At 41.1% G+C, this 24,621-nt stretch overlaps 1 protein-coding gene across 1 annotated transcript; it reads left to right on the forward strand.

The window, feature by feature from the left end:
• The first annotated feature begins 877 nt into the window (after window positions 1-877).
• Window positions 878-24,393, forward strand: STYXL2 (serine/threonine/tyrosine interacting like 2). Its single transcript, XM_060234468.1, has 6 exons — window positions 878-977; window positions 2,259-2,383; window positions 15,914-16,008; window positions 17,221-17,452; window positions 20,118-20,335; window positions 21,485-24,393. The coding sequence occupies exons 2-6, from the start codon at window positions 2,277-2,279 to the stop codon at window positions 24,292-24,294; spliced, it is 3,462 nt and encodes a 1,153-aa protein (XP_060090451.1). The 5' UTR covers window positions 878-977; window positions 2,259-2,276; the 3' UTR covers window positions 24,295-24,393.
• The last annotated feature ends 228 nt before the right edge of the window (window positions 24,394-24,621 follow it).

Raw genomic sequence — 24,621 nt, forward strand, 5'->3', positions numbered from 1 at the left:
TATCCTTTAAGTCAGATTTCCCCAATGTGGTGCCTATGGGTGCCCTGGTGCCCACAGATAAATTTCCTGGCACCTGCCTAGTATTTTTAGAAAGTTAGCGGGGTCAAGAGCTTTTGCCTTTGGCCAATGGCAATCTGGTTTTTAAAAAGTTGCTTCAGCAGCAACTGCCATCACAACACAAAGGATCTTCACTGCAGGGTTGACAGTCAAGTGGTGTGTGTGTGAGAAAATATTTTTAAACAATATGTTCATTTTTAAAGGCATCCTCTGTTAAACAGAGCTTCTGCCTGAAATGTTGAAGGGTTACTGTTTGAGACATACATCACCTCACACCCTGAGATTTTGTGGTTGGCTCCTTCTCTTGTGGCAGCCATCTTGTGGTTGCACCCACCATCCAGTGTAAGAATTTCAGTGATGCCCACAGGCTCAAAAAAGCTGGGGATCCCTGCTGTAAGTCTTCCCAAAATAAAAATTGTATTAGGATGCTAGTCTACTCCTTCTGACATCCCATCTCGGTTAGTTGTGGCAATTCACAATGGCTTAGAAAAAGAGGCGGCAATTAAAAGTCTTAGGCAGTGGGATATCTCTTCCTGAGTCTGGAAGGGCCACAACTGACACTTGAGGTTATAAATAATAACATCATCCTTTGCCATAATCTGCAGATGAGGAAGATAGATTGATCTGAGGGGACAGAGTTAAAAACCCATACAGGCTTAGACTGTGAGGCACTGAATTTCTTTCCCAGCCATCCAGCAGTCAGTGTCAGGAGATGCTATAATTAGGTGACCGATAAAGCCCAAAGCGGACAGTTGTCCTGCCCCTTTTTGAGAAGAAATGCTACAGTGAGGGAAGGAGGGCAGCCGCTCTTATCCTAGCTGTGTCCTCTGCTCAAGTCTCTACTTTTCCAATGTAAACCCAGTAGGCACAAATAAAATTCTGCTGTTGAGAAAGACAAAGATTTCCTTCCTGCACTAAAGGTAAGTTGCTGTTGGGCTCTCATGTACTTTCTTGCTGGGTCATTGTGTAGTAGCAACTCAGGTCCTGTTTAATGGAGCCCTGGCTGCATTCCTGTGACATTTGAGACAGGCTGGCAGTGAGTGGAAATGGAGTGTGTAGAAGGGAAGGGAAGAGAAGTGAGAGAGTCAGAGGCCTTGTGGGCTGAAATGGGACAAAATACGTCTTTAACAAGAGCTAGGGATCAGGCCACTTTTCTGTTCAAAGCCGGAGGGACCAAAGGCTCCTTCTCTGCATTCTGAAACAGATTCCCAGGGAAACCATGGCAGAATTGTGGGAGCGATTTCAGCAGGGTGATGTTTTAATACATAAAAGGTTTTCTCTTGTATAAATTCCAATTTTAAAAAATGTCTTCAGAGCATTTATTGTGATTACTTTTTATTTCTTATGATATTGTAATATTACCAACAAGTTTAATGATCAGATTGTTTAGGCAAAAACAAAAAGTCCTTTGATATTTCATAGCTAATCTATCAGCTCATTGAATTGCTTATAGCTATAGCCACCCAATGTATAGAATCAGAGCCTTGGCCAGAAATATCTAGATGTCCCCTTCCCCTTCAGGCCCCCTCGCCTTGGCCCTAGAGTTGCCAATCCCCAGGTGGGGCCAGGGGATCCCCCAGTTTGGAGGCCCTCCCACTGGAAGGGAAATGTCTGCTGGACACTCCATTATACTCTGTGGAGAACGATTCCCATAGGGTATAATGGAGAATTGATCCCTGGGTAACTGGGGCTCTGGGGGGGGGCTGTTTTTTTAGGTAGAGGCACCAAATTTTCAGCATAGCATCTAGTGTCTCTCCCCCAAGTTTCAAAAAGATTGAACGAGGGGGTCCAATTTTATGGGCCCCTAAAGAAGGAGCCCCTATCCTTCATTATTTCCAAATGAAGGGAAGGCATTTAAAAAGTGTGCGGTCTCCTTAAATGTGATGCCCAGAGCTCCCTTCAGAGTACAGTTGTGCTTGTCACACCCTTGTTCCTGGCTCCATCCACAAAGTCCCCAGATATTTCAGACCTGGCAACCTTACTAGGACCCTTTTTCCTTAGCAGTATAACCCTGTAGCAAAGACCTCTCCAGAATGAGTTCAGAGGTTTAAAGTTCTATGGAATAATTTGGTTTGCTACTCTTTCAAAATCTACTAACAGGACCAGTCTGCTCTACATGGCCTCTCAGAGTTCTCTGTGACTCATAAATGTTTTTGTACATTCTGGTTACCCTCGTCCAATCATCTTTTCAATTCCAGGAGGAGGTCCAGAGATCAGCTATGGCAAGGGCTATGGATTCAGAGGGTGAGCAGGTGGTGCCTGATGAAGAAGGACCAGATGTGAAAGCTGTACAAGCCCACTATCTTCGCAGTCCCTCTCCCAGTCGGTGAGTATTTTCACTCAGCCAGAGACTTCTGATTTGTGTGAGAAAAATGTGCAGCTTTCATGCACTGCCCAAACTCTGCAGAAGCACAGAGCCTAAAGGGATTTCTCAGAAGCCAGGATGGAGAGCTCATGCATTATTTATCCAATTGATTGAGGTGGTTTCCCACAAATACAGGGTTATGGGGGGGGGGGGGTGGCGTGTTATTGAAGTTTGCTGAGGTGGGACAAGGGCAGCAGAGCCCACCCAGGCTTCAATGGTTTGCATTGGTCTTCTTAGTTTAGTTTAGATGCAAGTGTTTGATTCAGTCCGTTGTATAGAACAGAAAGCCATGAACAGAAGGCAATAAGTCTCATCAACTCCAGAGGGACCTCTTCTTTAATAAACCTACTCAAGATTGCACTGCTTATCAAGGTCAATGTACTGGGTATTTGTTTATTTATTTACTAAATTAATAGCCTACTTTTGTATCCCCATCAAGACCACCAAAGAGGCTCAGATTAAGAACATACATAATAAAGGCACATCATAAAACAAAACAAAAACACCTTTAAAACAATTAAGGCCAGAACTAAAATACATATGAAAACATCAAAAAAATTAAAACATAGGCAGGAGGAGGGTTCACTGAGGAAACACCAGACAAAACAAAGTCTTTACCTGCTGGTGGAAGATAACAACAGTAACAGCAGGGGATAGATGAATTTCCCTGAGGAAGGAGTTCTGGAGTTTTGGTGCCATGTGAAGACCCTCTCCTAGTTGCCACTAACCTAATCTCAGAACACAGGGGATCCAAAGCAGGACCTTCAAAGATGACTAGCAATCGAATAGGTTTGTAAGAGAGAAGGTAGTCCTTCAGGTATGCTGGTCCCAAGTTGTATAAGGCTTTAAAGGTCAACACCTTGAATTGTGGCCAGAAATAAATGGGGCCAGTGCACATGGACCATGACTGGAGTCTTATGGTCCCTACACATCTCACTCCAGTCAACATCCCACATGAAAGGTGTGTGATATAAATTCTTAGGTTCACTAAGGGTCCAGTTTTGTTATGCTTTCTAGTGGAACAGGATCTGCCTATCCCCTCTAGAAGCAATCTGGCACTTTATCAACAGTAACTTTTGACAACATAAGTTACTTTAGGGCACTGCTTCCAAAGCTCAAAGCAGTCTTATCTACCATCATCTGTTATATATAACAACCTAAGCCGTTCAAGTCCCTGACATACAGGGGTCATTTTGTAGAAACAGGTGCTGGAGCTCATTAGGGCAACTCATTTGCATATATCACACACTGCTGATATCACCAGAAGGTGTACTAAATTATATCAGATGATGATATTGGATTTATATCCCGCCCTATACTCTGAATCTCAGAGTCTCAGAGCAGTCAACTATCTTCTCTACCTTCCCGCCCCCCCAACAACAACAGACATTCTGTGAGGTGGGTAGGGCTGAGAGAGCTTTTTACAGCAGCTGCCCTTTCAAGGACAACCTCTGCCAGAGCTAATGGCTAACTCAAGGCCATTCCAGCAAGTGGAGGAGTGGGGAATCAAACCCGGTTCTTCCAGATAAGAGTCTGCACACTTAACCACTACACCAAACTGGCTCTCTCAGCTCAGTATCTACCTTAGAATGCTTCTTGAATTATAATTGTCATAATAAAACCTTACTCCCATCATACTTTTAAAATTACTTTCCCCTATACGGCCACAGTAGCATGATGAAGATTTCCATCTGTCTGCTTTAGATGTTTTGGTTATTTTCCCATTTTCTGTGGGGAAAAATATTAGAAAGTTTGTCAGATCTTAGAGTTCAGCAAAATTCTCACAGGGGAGCTGAACAATGGAGCCCAGAAGCAAATATAGGGTGTGGGGGAAGGAAGGAAAGAAAGAGCATTATAAAATTTAGATGTTCTGGAGCTCCACTCCTGTGAGCTGCTACCCCAAATGAGCCCTGCTAACATAAATCATCAGACCTGATTTGCCAGCAGGTCTCCCATTGGTCAACTCCTCCCCTTTCTTCCTCCTCTTCTATAATTTTCTGGATAAATATGAGGGAATTCATTTCTTTTCTTTCCCACTGCATCTGAAGAAGTGAGCTCTGACTCACATATGCTCATACTGAAATAAATGTTGTAAGTCTTTAAAATGCCACTGGGCTTCTTTTGTTTTGTGTTGTCTTAAGTCTTAGCAAAGTTTTCTTGGTGCTTCATAGAGTGAAGGCTTCATAGAGCTTGACTGTCCTTTCTTATTGAACCCCAAACAGGCAGACTCTTATTTATTTACTCGCTTACTTCATTTATAGATGACTGCCATTCTCATTGAGAGCCAAGCCAGGTTCCAGCATTAGAAGACAATGCAATATAAACAGTGCAATACATGCAACAGACAATGCAATAGAAACGGTGTAATACATGCTAGAGATGCAGACAAGAGATGCAGACAAATAAACAAAAAAACCTGGATTGCAAAATTACTACAATGTAGAAAAACAACCTATAGTTTACAACAGTGCAAAAACAAACTGCTTAAAATTTGACAGACATTAAAGTTAGAATCCTGTTCACTTTATAAAATCACAGTGCAATTTGCTGTTTTGTAAAGCATTGTAAAGTCCATTCCTAAGAGGCATGCAAAGATGCAGTTGGCTTTGTAACCCTGATCCATTTTTTTAAATTTGTCTACTACCATGATTGGCAATGAGAGTGAGTGCTGCTAGCCAAACCATCTGTCTTTGTTTCAGCTTAGCTACACTTGGCTAAGGGTTTTTTTTCTTTACATATGTCTCATTTGCATGTGCATAGTTAATGAATCTTGAATCCAGTAGCAACTGCTTTTAAAAAAAATTACTTCCAAAGTTTTGTAGAAAGGGGACTGTCGATGGTACTACAGTGGTTCCCAGATTCGCCATTCACACCCAGTATGAGACATTTGAGGGTTCAAACCTGAAGGTGCTCTCCCTCCAACCACACTACTAGAACTTCCTGAAAGTAGTCTCTTTCTCCATCAGGAGAGGTATACATGAGCATCATAACTTACTACCCATTGGTGGGACGTGAAGTCTAGCTGACTCCTTTTTCAGCTGTAGCTGGAGATTTCTCCCAAGAGAAAGCTGCTCACAACATCAGAACCCTAGACCCTGTCAAATAGGAGCAGTTGCTTGGAGGGAGCTTTTGAAATGCACCATGTTCTAGTGGGTTGAAGAAGCCATGACTTCCTAATAGAGAACATTCCTTGCAATGATGTGGGGAAGAGTCATGCCTTGGAGATGAAGAACATGCTTGGCACTAAATGGTCCCAGGTTCAGTCACTGGCATATATTTTAATTTCAGGCTGCAAGAGCTGGGAAAGTCTTTTCACTGTCTAAAACCCTGGAGAGTTGCTGACACTTTAGGGTTGACAGTCCTGAGCTAAATGGACTAATGGTCTGACTATAAACAGATTAATTTATTATGGGGTGAGGGGTGTAGAATCCCTTTTCTATATACTCCTTGACAAAATAGGCAAAAGTCCAGTGGCACCTAAACCCCCCCCCTAACATTTATTTCAATATGAACTTTTTTGAGTCAATTTGAAGGAGTGACCTGTGACTCACAAAAGCTCAGTGGACCTTTGCTTTATTTTGTGATAACAGATTGACATGGCTACCACTTTGAAATTGCCAGTTAACAACTTTGAGACAGAGAAAAATATCCCTCCTCTGTAGGCTCCAGCTGTCCTCCTTCATACCAAGATCTTTGCTGGCTGAAGAGCAACTGAAGGGAGAACGGCTTGGGTTTCCTGGCTGGATTACGTAGCTCTTTCTCCCCTTATGCACATATTGCAATCGAAGACTTCACTTTTATCAGAAGTCTTCCTAAAACTCCAGTTTGTCAATTATGTCCAAATGCAGCCCCTAGGACAAACTGGAATTTGTTTCCACTGCTCAAACTGGGTGGAGCAGACAGTTTTTTGTGATGTCTGAAGACAGGTAGGGTGAAAGAGCACATGAGTGATCCTGTTCTGAAAGTGCCAGTGGTCTGGACTGCATCATGTGTCCAAAGAATCACAGCATGTTCAAACTCAGTAAAAACACTGAGGGCAAACAACTAAAGGAGGCTGATGGGGCAATGTAAGAACTCCTGCTTCAGGAAATCTGAGCTCCATGTTCAGGTATCCATGGGCCATTTCATATGTTTCATAGGCAAATGTTTGCCATATTCACATATTTTGGAGAGGCAGCTACAATTCTGTGCATTCATAGTCGTCCTATTGAACTTAATGCAACTTATTTCCAAGCACACATTTACAAGATTAGAAACGTAAGATTGAATTTGTAAATTTTTGTCTTTGAACATCTATTCATTATTAAAGTCCCATTCTCTAATCATAGAATCCATTATAAAAGCTACAATTTTTTTTCTTGCATTGATACTATATAAACACTCTATTTTAGGGTGTTGCTGCTCAGTGCAGCACCTGATTTTAAACTATGTATTCATTTATATTATAGTCCATAAATGTAAACTTTAAATTGATTGATTTGGCATGAGTTACTCTGAGGTAGGAAGTTAACATACTCCAGATCTGATCATTACATCTGTATGATGCACTGTCTGTTTTGCTGATCAAGCAAATTAATTACGCTAATAGGTATGCCCGATTTGCTTAATTTCCAGCAGGTGTTCTGTTCCTTCTTCTGCAACATACAGGGTGCATTTAGGGCTCAGGCAATCAAAAATCTTTTTTTTTCAAACAATTTTTATTAGTAGTCACATATGGTAATAAATGTCAATTACATCATTAATAACTACTTTTTAAAAAATCTATTCCATATATTACTTTCTACCCACCCCTCCCCCCGTTACTTGACCCCCGCCGGTGTTCTGTACTTAAAATATTAATATTAAAGGTACCCTTAATTAATAAGAACCAAAATTAATATCCTCCTCCCTCTTGTACTTAATCATTATCAAAAATTGTCCAATGTCCTTTTATTTTCCACTCTTTTTCTACATATCTTCTGAACTTTTTCCACTCCATCTTAAATACTTCTAAATCATAGTCTCTTAAAGTTCTTGTTAACTTGTCCATTTCACTCCATGTCATAACTTTTACAATCCAATCCCATTTCTCTGGTATTTTTTCTTGCTTCCACAACTGCGCATACAATGTCCTAGCAGCTGAGAGCAAGTACCAGATTAAAGTTCTGTCTTCTTTTGGAAATGTTTCCATTTGTAATCCTAACAGAAAAGTCTCTGCAACTTTGTTAAATTCGTATCCCAAGATCTTAGAACTCCCTTGTTGAATCATCTGCCAATACTTTTTCGCTCTTTCACAAGTCCACCACATATGGTAGAAAGAACCTTCATGTTTTTTACATTTCCAACATCTGTCTGGCATCTTTGCCATCTTTGCCAATTTTTAGGAGTCATATACCATCTGTACATCATCTTAAAACAATTTTCTTTGATACTCTGACATGTTGAGAGTTTCATAGAGTTCTTCCACAAATATTCCCATGTATCCATCGGTATTTCTTTATTTACATTAATTGCCCACTTAATCATTTGAGATTTCACTACTTCATCTTCTGTAGACCATTTTAACAGTAGTTTATATATTTTTGAAATTAATATTTCGTTATCTCCAAGCAGAACTTTTTCCATTTCCTTTTGTTCTTTTCTTATTCCTTCAGTTTAGATATCATTATCCACCAGACTGTTTATTTGTTTCATTTGGAACCAATCATATTTATTATTCAACTCTTCAGTTTTCAGTTCTATTTTGCCACTTTGTATTTTTAATAATTGATTATATGACAACCACTTTTCCTCACCTATCTCAGCCGTTATTTTTATTACTTCAGCTGGCACTATCCATAATGGTTTTCTCTCATCGCCATATTTCTTGTATTTCATCAATGTATTTAGCAAATTATTTCTTACATAATGGTGAGAGAAAAAACCATCCATCTTCTTTTTTCCATAATTCAAATACGCGTGCCAGCCAAATTTATTTCCATCACCTTCCAACACTAAGAGTTTTTTTTTAACAGCGTTATCCATTCTTTTATCCACACTAAACAAACTGCTTCCTAATATAATTTTCAGTTTGGTAGTTGAAATCCACCTCTCTCTTTCGCATCTGTCAAAATTTTCATTTTGATTCTTGGTTTCTTCCCAGCCCACACAAATTCTGACATTTTTCTTCACCATTTATCAAATTGTTTACTTTCTTTCACAATGGGAATAGTTTGAAATAAATACATTATTCTTGGTAAAATATTCATTTTAATTGCAGCTATTCTACCCAGCAATGACAAATTATGTTTATTCCATTTTAACATATCTTCATTCATTTTATGCCATAGCTTCTCATAATTATTTTTAAATAGGTCAATATTCTTCATTGTTATCTCCACACCCAAATATTTTACCTTTAAGGTGACTTCACAACCCGTTAGTCTCTGTAATTCTTGTTGCTTATTTCTTTGCATATTTTTACATAAAAGTTTTGATTTTTCTTTATTAATACAAAGTCCCGCCAACTTCCCATATTCTTGTATTTTGGCTAACAACAAAGGTGTGACTTGTATGGGGTTTTCATTTATAAACATTATATCATCTGCAAATACTCTATATTTGTAAATAAATCCTTTTACTTTTAATCCTTCTATTTCTTTATCTTCTTGGATCTGCATCAGTAATATTTCAAGAGTCATTATAAACAACAATGAGGAAAGCGGACAACCTTGTCTTGTACCCTTACTAATTATCATATCTTCTGTAAGGTCTGCGTTTATACATAGCCTTGCACATTGTTCAGTATATATTGCTTTTATCATTCTTATAAAGCTTTCTCCCAACTCCATTTTCTCCATTGCTGCAAACATAAAGTCCCAATTTAAATTGTCAAATGCTTTCTCTGCATCCGCAAAGAATAATGCTACTTCCTTTTCTGGATGTCTTTCATAATATTCTACAATATTTACAACAGTTCTGATATTGTCTCTTATTTGCCTTTTGGGAAGAAACCCTGCTTGATCTTCCTTTATAAAATTTATCAAATGTTGTTTAAGCCGTTCTGCCAAGATTCTTGTATATATTTTATAGTCATTATTTAATAGTGAAATTGGTCTATAATTTTTTACATTCGTGACATCTCTGTCTTCCTTTGGTATCAACGAAATAACAGCTTCCTTCCATGTGTTTGGTGTTTTCCCTTTTATTTTTATCATGTTCATCAACTTTTGCAATTTCTGTGTTAATTCATCTTTAAAAGTTTTAAAATATTTAGCTGTATATCCATCTGGCCCAGGTGCCTTTCCATTTTTCATTGCATTAATTGCAGCTTCAATTTCTATTTTTTCAATTGGATCTTTCAAAACTTTTTGCATATTTTCTGTTAAGGGTTCTATTTTTATCTTTTTTAGATACTCATCCATCTTTTCTTTATTTATTTTAACACCTTTAAACAACTTGGCATAATACTTATAAAATTCTCTTTTTATTCCCTCTTGGCTAACCACCTCTCTTCCATCTACCACAATTTTATTAATAATTTTATTTTCTCTCTTTTTCTTCAATTGCCAAGCCAAATACTTTCCAGGTTTATTTGCTCCCTCAAAAGATTTCTGCTGCAGTCTTTTCAAATTCCATTCCAATTCTCTATTTAACAAATGTCTCATTTGCGTTTGTAATATTGTAATTTCCCTTATAATTTTTTTTCCTCGCCTTTTTCTCAACTCCCTTTCTTTTTTCTTTATTTCATTTTGAATGTCCAACAGCTGTTTTTCTTTTGCTTTCTTATCTTTATTATTCAAGGTAATCAATATTCCTCTCATTACTGCTTTATAGGCATCCCAGACGGTCTGAAATTCTATATCCTCTTTGTTATTCATTTGAAAGAAAGTTTTAGTTTCATTTTCTAGATATGTCACTATTTCTTTATTCTGTAGCAAATCTTCATTCAGTCTCCATCTTCTCAACTTCTTTGACATTTTTGTAATCCACATTATTGAGTTATGGTCAGCTCCTATTTTAGGTAAAATCTCTATCTTTGTTATAAGTCCCAGATCTTTGGTACCCCACAACATGTCAATTCTAGAAAAAGAATTATGTCTAGCTGAAAAAAAGGTATAGTCCTGTACTTCAGGATTGAACTTCCTCCATATATCCTCCAAATTCTCTTGTTTAACCAGCTCAAAAAAAGACTTCGGTAATTTCCCTTCTTTATCAATTTTTGTCTTCCCAGATCTATCTATTGTGTTCTGGATTGTTCCATTAAAGTCCACCATCAATAAAATTTGCTCATAGGTCACTTCATCAAGATGTTGTGTAATATTTTTTAAAAAAATGTCCTTTGCACCATTTGGAGCATAAAGTCCCAACAATAAAGTTTTTTTAGCATTCAATGTAATTTCCACCCCTATATATCTTCCATCTTTATCTTTAAAAATCAATTTCAGGTCTAATTCTTTTTTAATATAGAAAATTACTCCTCTCTTCTTCTGTTCAGCCAATGTATAAAATTCTAGACCCAATTGCTTATTCCATAAAAATTTGTAATCCTTTTGTCTAATGTGCACTTCTTGTAGACAAACTATATTACAATTTTGTTTTTTTATCCAATTAAATGTTACCCTTCTTTTTTGTGGTGAGTTTAGTCCATTTACATTTCAAGATATCAATTTGTAATCCATCATGGTGCAAAGTCTTTATTTTCTCCATAAAATTAACTCCACCAATTTTTATTGTCCCAGTCACTTTAAAAAGTTGTTAAAATTTTGTCCTCCCATCAATGGCCGCCGATGTTTTTCTCTGATATTATAATCCTAGAGTAGGCTGTTTACTTCTCTTACTTCCTTCTTTTCCTCTGGTATTTCCTGCTTTTCCTGCCACCAAGTCTTGTTTCACTGGTAGAGAAATCTCACGATGTCTGACGTACTTGGGGAGGGACAGTGGCTCAGTGGTAGAGCATCTGATTGGGAAGCAGAAGGTCCCAGGTTCAATCCCTGGCATCTCCAAAAAAGGGTCCAGGCAAATAGGTGTGAAAAACCTCAGCTTGAGACCCTGGAGAGCCGCTGTCAGTCTGAGAAGACAATACTGACTTTGATGGACCAAAGGTCTGATTCAGTATAAGGCAGCTTCATATGTTCATATGTACTTCCTGTGTTGACTGTGAGTGCTGCAGATCTATGATGATGGGGCTACTTCCTCAACCGCAAATAGACTAAACAATAAATTCCTTTCTCCTTTTAGCACTGTCCTTTAGATTTACAGAGTTCAAATTTAGCCCCTTTTCTTCTCCTCCTTTTAGGCTTCCATTATATCCAACTCCCACCTTTCAATTTTATTTTGTTTAGCTTTGTTAGTCCCAGAGTGAAAAGATAGCAATCAATACCTTTTTTTTTGGTAGTTTATACAAATCGACACCAGTCTTTTGTAGATTAGACGTTTAAAGTTGTAAAAGAAGATTCGGATCCTGTCGAGCTTATGTCAAATAAATGACTCTGGAAACTTCTGCAGATGATAAATATGCAACTTCTCTCCGGAGATCCCTCAAAGCCTCAAAGGAGCCCCCTCCGGGACTCATTTTCAGCCAAGGTAAGTCTCCTCAAAGTATCTGTGCATATCTTGGACAATTCTCTAGCTGAGAAAAGTAGGCAGTAGGCATTAATTTGCCTTTTACTACCCCAAACAGAAGTGCCAGCCTGCCCCCATTAAGGAAAGCAGCTCAGCTCGCCATTTTCCGATCCCGGAAGTCAGGCAATCAAAAATCTTTTTTACCTAACTATTTTCACTCTCAAGGGCTTTTGATACCATCCTTCTGTTCTTCCTTGCGAATTCACCCATCTTTGATGAAGAAGATGGAGACTGTTTACTTAGTTACTGATATGTCTTCACCTGCACCAATGACACAGAGCTTCTAAATCCAAGCTCCCATTGTTATGGTGGCCACAGTTTTCCTGGAAAATGTTCTGAATGGCAAATAGAAATTCAGCAGACACCATTTTTATCTCTTTCCTCTCATCAGTTTGCTTGGCAGTGTTATTCACAGCAAATGACTGCACAGCCAGTAATAGCCTCCAAATCATACCAGTGATTTGCTAGGCAGCACATTCAGTGGAACAACATGGGGCATATATCTTTGTTCTAGCATGTGAAAGAAGGCAAAGGATTTATTAAAATTGTGATGTCTGCTAGCTTATTTGTAATGTGGCATGATAGTAACTTGCAATTCCTTGAATTAAGGATCTTATTAGTTTAAGATGAGGAAACATTGTTCAAATTGACATCCTCTGCTTGTTGTTAACTAGAGAACATCCTTAATGCTCAGGGTGTTATCTGGAGTGTACTTTCAGAGAAAGAATCCTTTCTTTTCATTTTGGCAGTTCAGTTTTGCAGAAAATCAAGACCAGTGGTTCCAGTGTCCAAAAGTAGTACAGTACACTCAAACTCTAGGTGATTCCTGGATTGCTAAACAATAGCACATCCTTTATCTACAAGGGATGGGGGGGGGGGGGGGACAGCAAAATTTGCTTCTTTTGATTGAGGAAACAGAAGGGTACTGTACACAGCAGATTCATTAATACCAGCATTCTGTTCTCATTCTTTTCTCAGCCCACCCCTCTATTTTAATGTACATTAACCAAAGTCAAAGCTCTACAATGCTTTGTGTACTTGACTCCTGGCTAGTCCAGTTCTCTTATGTTCCCAGTCTTCTCAGCTGCCACTGGCTTAGGAACCTTGCTATCCCCATAATGTTTCATGACTAGTTGCCATGGAGACCAGTTCTGATTAGTGCAGCTGTCAGGCAGCCTGTGTTTACAAAACTCAGAGACATCTGGACCCTCTAGTGGATGAGAAAGAAACATCTTCCTCTGTAAACAGACAGTGCACATACTCAGCTCCTTAACTTTGCCACAATGGTGGACACTTGAACTTGTCAGCAGAGGATAGTTTCACTTCTGTTTGGCCACTTCTTGCCTAAGTTTCCCTTTAATTCCTCACATGGTTGTCAGTGTTGGGCTGGCAACCCTGGAAACAGCCCAATGAAAGGCCCTCTCCTCAGATTTGGAACCATTTGTGCTTCCAATACCACATTGTATCACAACCCCTTTTCCCCACAAAACCTATGTATCAGCTGTGTATCTAATAATTTCTGAAACCAACTTCTCGGGAACATCTGGGTGACAATGTAATTTGTGTAATGGTAGGTGATTGTTGATCCCATTTTATAGAAGAGAAAATGGAAGCAAGAGACTGGAAGCCAGTAAATTACATGAGTAATTTTCCACAGAAAAGTCACCATGGGATTAAATTTCCATTAATTCCTTTCATCATTACTTGTTCTTACAAATGGGTCTCCACATGATATAATCAACATACACATCAGGAAATTACCATTCTATAAATCTTACACATTCTAATAGCTGCCTGTGATCCTCATCTGAGGATAGCTATGACTGTGCATCAGGGCCCCATGGAGGCTAAGAGATTTTTCTGCAAACTTGGGGAACTTCAGGAAACTACTCCAGCTGGCCACAGCAGTGAAGGACACCAATAGACTCCAGCAGCCACTGCAGGTTTGGTGGTGGAGGATGCTGGCAGTCACAGCAGGCGTAGCCACAGGGGAGGATGCTGGCAGCCACTACAGGCCCAGGATCAAGAGATGAGGACATCAGCAGCTGCTCTGGGCCTGAGTGTGGTGGCAGTGGACATCAGCAACTGCTCTGGACAGCTGTTCTGGACAGTGGACATCAGCCGCCACTGCAAGCCTGGGGTGGTGGTGGCAGATGCTGGCTGTTGGTCTCAGTGTTGGTTGTGAAGCCTGAAGCCCTGCTGGCTCAACAATTGGGAGTGGGGGGTATGGGACTTCCCCCTGTGAGTCTTGTGGAACCTCCCTTGTGAATACATATTCTATAAATGAATGTCTTAAATAACCATATTTGAAGGAATGAACACATTTATCAGAAAAAGTAATTGTGAAGGCATTACAAGGAAATTTGACTTTGTTTTGACATTTTCCTTTAAAAAGTTGCCTAGAGTCAGACCTTCTAGCAAAACAGTCTCTTTGTCAACCAGCTCACCAGAACAGATTTTTTTAAAAAGCTGCTCTGTTCTGAAGTGGTTGCAAAAGACTACTGTCTCAAATATGAATATCAAAAGCTTTGGCAAAGTATTGCCTCAAGTGTAAGCCAAAATGCCCTCAAAAGAGGTTGGGGAATTGACAGGTGGGCGCCTTTGGTTTAAAAAGGATCTAGAATCTATGTATACAGGATTCCACTTCCAGAAATTATTGCTAAATTTACCAAGAACACTAATTAAGTAAAACAATTACGATTTTATTACAGAAAAATATAGAACACACACATACAAAATAATAGACCATATAACATACATATAGACCTAATAAAAATAGAGAGAATTGCATAGAGGTAACATAAGGATGGACAAACAGGGTGATAATTACCGATCGTAGTCTTCAAGGAAGGTTCCAATGACGACAAACGAGGGCGATGGGGAAGGGGACCCTCAACTGGCCAAGAATCAGGGATGTATCTAAACAGCAGGAATGGGGTACTGCTAGATGCACACCTGTGGGGAGTTGGGACTGTGGTTATAAGGACTACCTTGAGCCCTTAGGGGGTAGGAGGTACAGGGGTGGATGACAGGTGGTCAGCTGATACATGACCTTAGAAAAAGGGGAGGCTCCGCAATGACCATAAGGGCTGGACTTATGCGGTAGCCAATAGCCAGTTTATTGGGGGCACCTGATTGGATGCTCATACCTGGCCAATAAGCAGGCCTGGCCCTGGTTACCTGATTGGACTTCTAGATAACAATGGGCCAAAAGGGGGAGGCTCCAGGATGACCATTAAGGGAAAGAATGGGTGAAATTATTGGGGTGGAAGTGATTTAAAGGGTATCAAAACTTATCTAAAAGGTGACAATAGATGGCCAGATTGCTACCTAAGGTAACACCCTGTCTATACAAAGAAACTTGGCTCTGAGTGAAGATGTTCTTCCTCTTCTTCATTCCTCTACTGGCACCATACTCTGTCTTGGGTTCCATTGGACAAAGGCTTAGGCAGTCTGACAGAATCCACGCCTAAGATAAGCTTGATTGCCTTATGCATAGGTGACATCTGTTGAGTACGTGAGCCTCCCGCTTCGCTGTCATGGAGTCACTGCAGGAAGATAGTTGCTGGTGATGTTAGCCTACCAATATGGATTCTATGGTCAAGGCTGGAATCCGTTTGCCTGGCGCAACTTCTTCCGCTGCAACGGCTGAGATGGTGAGCTCATGGAGCGACTGGAAATCCATCTTTCCTCCTGGTTAGCACTCTTCCAGAGACACAGAGTGCTGCTACAACGTTGTGGCTGTTAGTACTCCCATAAATCCTTTACAGTCTGGTAGACCAAACCCACATTTTCCTGGCAGATGTGTGTGAGTTGAGTCTCTAGGCACCCTGGCAACCAAACAGGTGACTACGATGTTCTGAAATTAGGGGTCTTTTTCTCACACAAGCAGTTGTCATTGATCAACAGATACTCGGTGATATCTGACACAGACACTGAGAGCATCTTCATGGAACCCATCCACTTGTCATCTGCTGTGGCTGCCAAACAGATCATCAATGAAGGTATGTGGAAATAAGGAAAGTACTGAAAATCGTAGTGGGCTTAAGAGGGGAAGGCCTGGTAAGTAGATGACCCCATTTGGGGCACAGAATTAGACAAGCTGATCTCAGGTTCCTTCCAGTCAACCCCACCAAGAAGTTTTATGGGACCTGTGCAAGTGTGATGTTGGAAGTCCTTGCAGGTCAATCCTGACATTTTTACTCTAGCCAAGGTTTCCAGGATATACAAAATACAACAATAACAAATATAACAGACACACAAGAGCACAACCTACAAACCAGTTTGGATTCAGAGAGCCAATGGTTTGGTCCTGGAGTCAGGAGAAAAAGACGGTCCAGGGCTTGGGCACCATACAGGATACCAGGTATACATTTCTAGCTATATAAGTGAGCAGAGATTAACAAGAACAGGGTAAAAGGTAGCAAACAATGTTGCTTTCTAGACCAAGCCTTGCTCAGACACTTTTTGCTGACTCCCCCTCCCCCCCCCCAAGGCCCAGGTGCCAGTTCCTCCTAGTGGATTCATCTTTCTCCAGGTGTAGGACAGTGCTGCTTCTTAACAGCCTGTCAATCCTGATCCTGTAAAGATTCCACTCCAGGAATTAACATTGATTGCTGTGGTGCAATCAGGCAAGTGCTATGCCTTCTCCCTAAAGCTGTCAAGCACTCTTTCCTTCTTCTTTGTGGGATGGTGGGACTCCAGTGGAGACTGAGGCCCTGGACTCTGTGTCTTTTCTTTCTCCTGCCAAAATAAGCAGCCTGATATGACTAGGAAGTGAAAATCCTATAATTTTATAATTCAAACTCAGTAATTTTGTAACATCTGAAAAGCATTTGTAGAACCTCTTTTTTCTAATTAAGTACTCATTAAGCCTTCTTGAAGGTTAATAGGGTATTGAAGTTATTTTGCTTTCTCATTTTGTTGATCAATTAGCCAAAGTATTCTGTTTTGATGTCAGTTGTAGGGAACTGGTATGCATTGTGAGTATTGTTGCATCTAGAATCTAGATGAAATACCTTCCTCTTTGGAAAGAAAATCCGTTTGTAAAGAGAACCAGATTGTCATGCTACTAAACTGATAATCTCAATATGTACATAGCTCAGTCCAAGGAGATGGACACTGGGTTGAACAGTCTTTTTTAAAAAATTTCAAACGTAAACAACACTCAGAATGTTCCTTGCAATTTTGAAAATGATAAGGTTGGTTCATTCCAGAGTTGAAGACAAAGGAGGTGAAAGTAGACTCAGCAAGTCCAGGGATGATGGAATCTGCAGAGCAGCTATTGGTCGAAGATCTATACAATCGTGTCAAGGAAAAGATAGATGACACTAGTTTGTTCAACACACCATGTGTTATGGACTTGCAGCGGGCACTTGTGAAGGACCGGCTTGAGGCCCCACGGGATGCTATTGATGAGGTCTGGCCAAATATCTTCATAGCAGAAAAGTGAGTAGGAAGTTGTTTCCTCCTTGAATAAAATAATTACAGCTGATTTTCACAGTCTTTCAAACCTCCTCAATCTGTCCATTTTGTATGAAGCTTATAATAGGAAGACAATGCCAGTTCAGAAGGGGCAATAGTGGTAGTATGTATTTTGCTGTTTTCTTTTTCTACATATTTGTGACTTGGATGCAACTGTTTGATCATCCAGCACTATTTAATGTACTATAGTCTTTCTTGCTCTCTATGCCTAATTGTACAAAAAATGTTGAACTGGTTTCTTAAGAAACTAGTCAATGCTGTTTTTTCAACACAGGGAGCTATAATCTCACATAATTTACAGAATTTGCAAATTTAAATGAGGTTTAAGTTCTTACCTCTATGTGAGGCCATAAAAACATGTTAACTCATATTTGTGAGTGCCACCAGAGCATCAGTCCTGTTCAAGCACTGCATCAAAGGGATCTGGGATCCCCACCCTGTGTCCTGTATAAAGGGCACATGTGAGTTGCAGGTAGGGTTGTCAACCTACAGGTAGTGGCTGGAGATGTAGGTGGTGGCTGGGATTACAACTGATCTTCAGGCAGCAGAGATCAGTTCAACTGGAAAAAATGGCTGCTCTGGAAGGTGGGCTCTGTGGCATTATACCCCACTGAAGCCCCTTCCCTCTCCAAACCCTGCCCTGCTCAGGTTTCACCCACAAAATCTCCAAGTATTTTCCAACCCAGAGCTGGGAACCCTAGTTATAGGCTGTCCTCAGTTCTTCAAAGGGCCCAGTTCAGATCATAAGTGTAGTGCTCACAGAGAAGGACCTTCAGCCTCCCTACACACACCATTTTTCTGACCAGAAATGGTCCTGAGAGGGATACTATTTGGGATCTAGAGACTTAGAGAGCCAGTTTGGTGTATTGATTAAGTGTGCGAACTCTTATCTGGGAGAACCGGGTTTGATCCCACTCCTCCACTTACAGCTGTTGGAAGTCTGAATCCCTTTCTCCATGAGTTCTACTGTTGCAATCCAAATCAGGCACCATATACAGGGGAACTGAGGAGAACCCTCAATTCCCACTCACCTTGTTTTGGTCTCGTTGCTCCTTTTCCCTGCGGGGCTGCTGCTGGATTTCACACAAGCTGCCCTGAGCCAGCGATTTACCCCACCCCTTTTCAAGTTCCCTCCGCAGCAGACAGAAACCGGTTTTCAGAGGATCCTGCTTGTTGTGAAGGGAACTCGAAGAGAGGCAAAGCAACTCGCTGGTCCAGGGCAGTTTGTGCGAAATCCAGCAGCAGCCCTGCAGAGAAGAGGAGAGTGAGAATGGTATAAGTTCAGTGGGAAATCAGTCACACTGTGAGATAGGGTTGCCAAGTCCAATTGAAGAAATAGCTGGGGACTTTGGGGGTGGAGCCAGGAGACTTCGGGGGTGGAGCCAGGAGATGTTAGGGGTGGAGCCAATATCAAGGCTGTGACAAGCGCCGCAGCCGCAGGTTCCCGCGCCGCAGCCGCACTAGCAGCTGTCCCTCCCTCCTCCTCCCGCTCGTCCTCCCCGCCCCTCCGCGGCCGCCTGAGGCTGGAAGCCTGGGTGAAGCAGGGCGGTGGTGCGGGCATGGAGAGCAGAGCCGGGGGCTCGGGGCCTCCTTCTCAGCCTCCGGCGCTGCCGCACAGGTGCTGGCGGGGCTGTGCTGCACCCCTCCAAGAGCTCCCTCACCGCCCTGGGCCACGCCTGGCACCGCCGCCTCCGCTGCTCCGGCGCGCCCGATCTCCTCGCTGCACTCCCGCTGCCCCTCTGCTGCACCAACGCCGCCAGCGAGGCCCTCGGCCAACAGCTCCTCCTCCGCCTCCTCCTGCTGCTGGGCGCCGGCGGGCCCACCGCCTATGGCTTCACTGGGCGGGGAGGGGGCGGCAGCGGCTCGCCATTTTCCCCCCTCCCCCCGCTTCCGTTTTTGGGGGGAGCGGGGGAAGAGGGTGGAAATCCTGGGGTCCCCCGCCAGGGCGGGAGGGTTGGGACCCCTACTGTGAGACTGCCTAACCCCTCTATCTTCATTGGCTGCCAGTTGTTAGAACTGAGGAATTCAAACAGGATGACATCATAGCTTATGCTTTGCATTACCATATTGCCAAGTAAGAAGATACATTTCTGCAGCTCTGAAAAATGATGAATATATTTTAAAAAAAATATGAATGCTGGGATTCTTAAGAAATCTAGCCAGAAGTTTTGTGATATATGTTCATGAATGCAAGGTGGGGTATGTGTGGCCTACATTTGTTCTGTACCCTGCCACAGCGTCCAGGGGGATTATATTATATATTTTATTAAAAGAGCTCCCATTAATAAGCCTTTGAATTTGCAGTAATTTATTTATGCATTTGTTTATTTTATATTCTGCCTGTCTCACTGAGTTTCAAGTCAGAGGGTTGGGATTAGAGTGTAATACTTCCAGAGGTTAGGCATGTTCAATACTTTGTGTCTCACCAAAAATGACACACATCTTTGAAACCTGCTTTGTTCTTGGCATTCTGATACTACTCTAACCACTAGTCAGACTGTTAGGATAAATAGAGTTTGCACCAGTTCCTCATCAGCTTCTCATTTGCTCTTTCCACTGCATGTTCTTGAGCCGCAAGATTTATTCAGTGTAGAAACCAGAATCTAATATTTCTTCCTTTGGCTTGAAGGAGTGTTGCGGTGAATAAAGGTCGCCTAAAGAGACTAGGAATTACACACATTCTTAATGCAGCTCATGGGACTGGCGTATATACAGGACCAGATTTCTACAATGGCCTGGATATCCAGTACTTAGGGATTGAGGTGGATGATTTCCCAGATGTGGACATCTCTAAACATTTCCGACAGGCTGCAGAGTTCCTTGATGAAGCGCTACTAACCTATAGAGGTAAATGGGGAATCAGAGTTACTGTCCACACATGGCTCTTTCCATTTCATTTATTATTTGTGATGTAGTATTATTTGTGTTGGGATTAGTTTGTAAAACTTGCAGAGATCAGGCATAACAAGCTACAACTTAATAATTACTAAATGACCTGTAAGTAGTCAAGGAATACATCTGAGATACCTAAGGTTTAATTTTTTATTTATTATACAATATGTTGAATAATGACTCAGCCCTACCCCCACTGCCTGAGTAGATATAAATACAATGCCTACCAGCTTCTCAATTTGACCCAGAGAGAACTTCAGTTTTCTAGGTTACACCTCTGAGGATGCCAGTCATAGTTGCTGGCGAATCGTCAGGTCTTACAATGCCAAGACCACGGCCACACAGCCTGGAAAAATCTACAACAGCCAATTTATTATACAGTTTTATATTAAACAATGTAATGTAATTTTCAATACCTACACTTTAAAATCCCCCAAAATTTTGGAGCACATTATTCTTTAGTAAATTTGCACCAGACTTCAACTATTTATCAACCACAGTGAATAAAACTGGGGAAAGATTTTTCATTTTCCAAAGGCTTGGGGACATCCCACTTGTAATTCAGAGTATGATTTCAGACAGATTTTATCCAAAATTTACATTTAGATTTTTAATAGCAATAGTATATAGCAGGGGTGGCCAACAGTAGCTCTCCAGATGTTTTTTTTGCCTACAACTCCCATCAGCCCCAGCCAGCATGGCAAATGGCTGGGGCTGATGGGAGTTGTAGGCAAAAAACATCTGGAGAGCTACCATTGGCCACCCCTGGTATATAGGATGCTTTTTCACTTTTCAAAAATTGAGAGAAACATTTAAAATTAAAAAATAAATTATCTTTGAAGGATAAACAAGATTAGTTTATATAAGTTTTTAAATATATGGGGAAATAGAAGGCTATTACTGTTCTGTGGTTAAAGTTACCTCAAGAAAGGGTTATGTGAGCTTCATTTATGTTGTCTGTAAGATTCTTTCAGATGTTTATGATGAAATTTATCAAAACACTAAAATAAAGAGTAAAGAGAACAGAAAATATGGCATGCTGGTCTCTTCTATAAGCTGTTTCAGTATTATTCTATTTTGACATTCTGTTAATTTTACTTTCAGGAAAAGTCTTGGTCAGCAGTGAAATGGGAGTTAGTCGCTCAGCCGTACTGGTAGCCTCTTATCTGATGATCTTCCATCATATGACTATCTTGGAAGCCATGATGACTCTTCGTAAGAAACGGCCTATTTATCCCAATGATGGCTTTCTGAAGCAGCTGCGGGAACTCAACGAAAAATTACTGGAGGAACGGCAGGAAGAAGATGCTGGAAATTCTGATGATGATGAAACAGGTAGCCAGATTTCTGTTGTTAGAGCTGGAAGTTGTTCCCTGTTATCTGGCCTAGAAAATTCTGGGAGTATCATGGGAGCTAAAGTCCACTCTATCATGGTAGAGGAAGAAGACACAACAAGCCTCCTGGGAAGTGTTATGAGCACCTCATCTATGGCAAAATCTACTTTATCTTCCAAACAGCCAACTCTTATCAGTGAGGAGGAGGAGGAACAGCTTTTTGAAGAATGGAGGAAGAAACAAGGCTTGCCTGCAAAGGAACATTCAAGCAAGGATGAAGAGAGTAAATCTCCACACCCTGCATTCCAGGTGCAAGAGGAATCTGAGGAGGATATGGATCGGATGATCCAGGAATGGCAGTGCAAAAATGAGAAGTACCAAATGGAAACTTACCTGTTTCCCAAAGAGGAGGATGGTGACTCTACCATGGAAGGAAGATCATATCCAGTAGGTGACATAAGTGATACTGAAAGTTTGAGCAGCCAGAAGATCAGGAGCTTGAAACAACAGCTGGAAGCAAGTAGCATCAACAGAATGAGAAGAGGACGCACAGACTCTATGTCTACAGAAAGCAGCTGGGATATGTGGAATGAGAGGATGATGGAGATAGAGAAAGAAGCTGCTCAAAGATATTGTTCCAGAACTAGGCATGAGAATCTGAACCTTGAAAGAGGAACAAAGGAAAGAGATATAGATGAGGAAAGTATGTTATCTGATGCTAGTTCTTTTTATAATTTCTGTCAAAAGAATAAAGACAAACTAACTGCTTTAGAGAGATGGAAGATCAAGAGAATCCAATTTGGCTTTCACAAGAGAGATTCAGAAGCATCTGAGCAATCCAAGGCTGAAAATGGTAGCCAGCAAAATAAAGAGGCTATGGAAGAAGAGAAGAACTTGTCAGATATCAACCTGACAGCTTACCAAGCCTGGAAGACAAGACACCAGAAAAAGGTGGGCAGTGAGAATAAAGATGATATTGTAGATCTTGTCAAAGTTGAAGACTCTGCTTCTGCTAGGAGAAAGCAGAGACGAATGGAGCTGCTTGAACACTCCAAAAAAGTTCTGGAAGAAAGTCAGTCTCTTTGCAGCTGGGAAGCAGAAAGTGCCATGAGTGGAAGTATCCCATTGTCAGCCTTCGGGCCATCAGTAGTTTCTATGAAAGGTGCAGATGACTCTGCCTCAGCTTTAAGCATGCAGACCAATCAGTCTTCTTTTTCTCAGGCTAGAAGCAGTAGTGGGGTCATGCCAAGTCCTACAGTACCAGCAGTACCAGCAGGTGTTCCTAGCCTCCCAGTTGGCTCAGATAATTCAATATCAGTGGCCAGCATTCAAAACTGGATTGCCAATGTAGTTAGTGAAACTATTGCTCAGAAACAACATGAAATCCTCATGTTGCCCCGCCCACCATCAGTAGCAGCTTCCAGTGTGATGTCAGGGGATCCTTGTAGACATCTGGATGATGATAAAACATCTCTGCTGAGTGCACCAAGCAGCTCTCTGTTTCGCCAGAAGGATACCCAATATGCAGACACCCAGTCCATCCTATCTTGTAACACCTCAGTGAGTGGAAGAACAGGAGGGTCCAACTCAAGCAGGAAAGTGACACAGACAAGTAAACCTCTCTATAGCCTCTTTGCTGATGAGATTGACCTGAAGAAACTGAGCAGGAAGGAAAGGGAGATGCAAATGGAAATGAGAGAGAAAATGTCAGATTACCAGACTGAAAAGCTGATCAGTGACAATAAACGTAGCACTTTATTTAAGAAGAAGAAGATCAAGGGAGAGGATGAGGATGCAAAGGCAACAAATGATACAGGAAACCCAATAGGTGGCATGAGGTACCCACTGCACACAGATCTTGACAGGAGTGACACAATTTCCACTCTCTCAGGCCAGTTTGCCTATGCTGGTGCTATAAGATCAGGAGTAGAGAACAATGTAAATGAATGGCTCAAGGGTTTGAAGGCAGAAGAAAAGTCCTCCTATCGGGACTGCACTGAAAATAATGGACAGAAACATGCAAGATCATCTGCATTTAGAAAGATGGATAGTGAAACTTCTGATTACAGATATTGCAGGTCCCAAAAAGAAGAAATGGATTGTTCCTCAGTTTACCAGTGCAGAGATAACTTGCAGAGAACTTCATTACGATTTGCCTCCTCTCAAGAAGACAGAGAGGCATACAAGTTTACTCACTCAAAAGTCAGTGAGACAAATTCCAGAGGAACAAGTCCTGAGCCCTATTTCTTCAAAAGAACTCCAGAACCATCAGATCCATCCAAACATAGTCAAATCAGATCACATAACTTTGAAGAGTGTGAAGAAGAGTCTGGTTCAGATGTATCTGAATTTGGAGCCAAGAGAAAATTCACCCAGAGCTTTGCAAAATCTGAAGAGAACACAGAAGAAAAGGTAGAAGAAATGAATGAGTGCTTTGCCTCAAGGGATTCCTTCAGACACAGGCAAAGCACTCACAAAGAGGAAGAAGAAGAAATGGATGATGATGATGCCATTATTGCTGCATGGAGAAGTCGACAAGAAGAAACCAAAGCAAAACTCCAGCGCAGGAGAAAGGAATGATTGAGAGCAAATTCATGCTATTGTCATTTTCTCTTATTTGGAAGAAAACCTTCCAAGCTTTTGCAAAACACCAAAAGTCAAAATTCCATTTTCATTACCTATAATCAGGGCCAGCCCTGCCACTAGTCAAACTAGGCAATTGCCTAGGGTGCCAGCCTTCTGGGGATGCCAAATTGGGCGCTCCCCATGTGATTCGGTGATGTTATCAGTACAGGGGTGTCAGACAGTCTGACCATTGCTGCCAATTCTTTTAATTTTTCTACCCTGTTCCCATGTGGAAAGTACAATTGAGCTTTAAATATTCCTTTGCTTCTAAATCCCAAAGCA

Source organism: Heteronotia binoei, chromosome 3, assembly GCF_032191835.1.
Source record: "Heteronotia binoei isolate CCM8104 ecotype False Entrance Well chromosome 3, APGP_CSIRO_Hbin_v1, whole genome shotgun sequence".
Classification (NCBI taxonomy): Eukaryota; Metazoa; Chordata; class Lepidosauria; order Squamata; family Gekkonidae; genus Heteronotia; species Heteronotia binoei.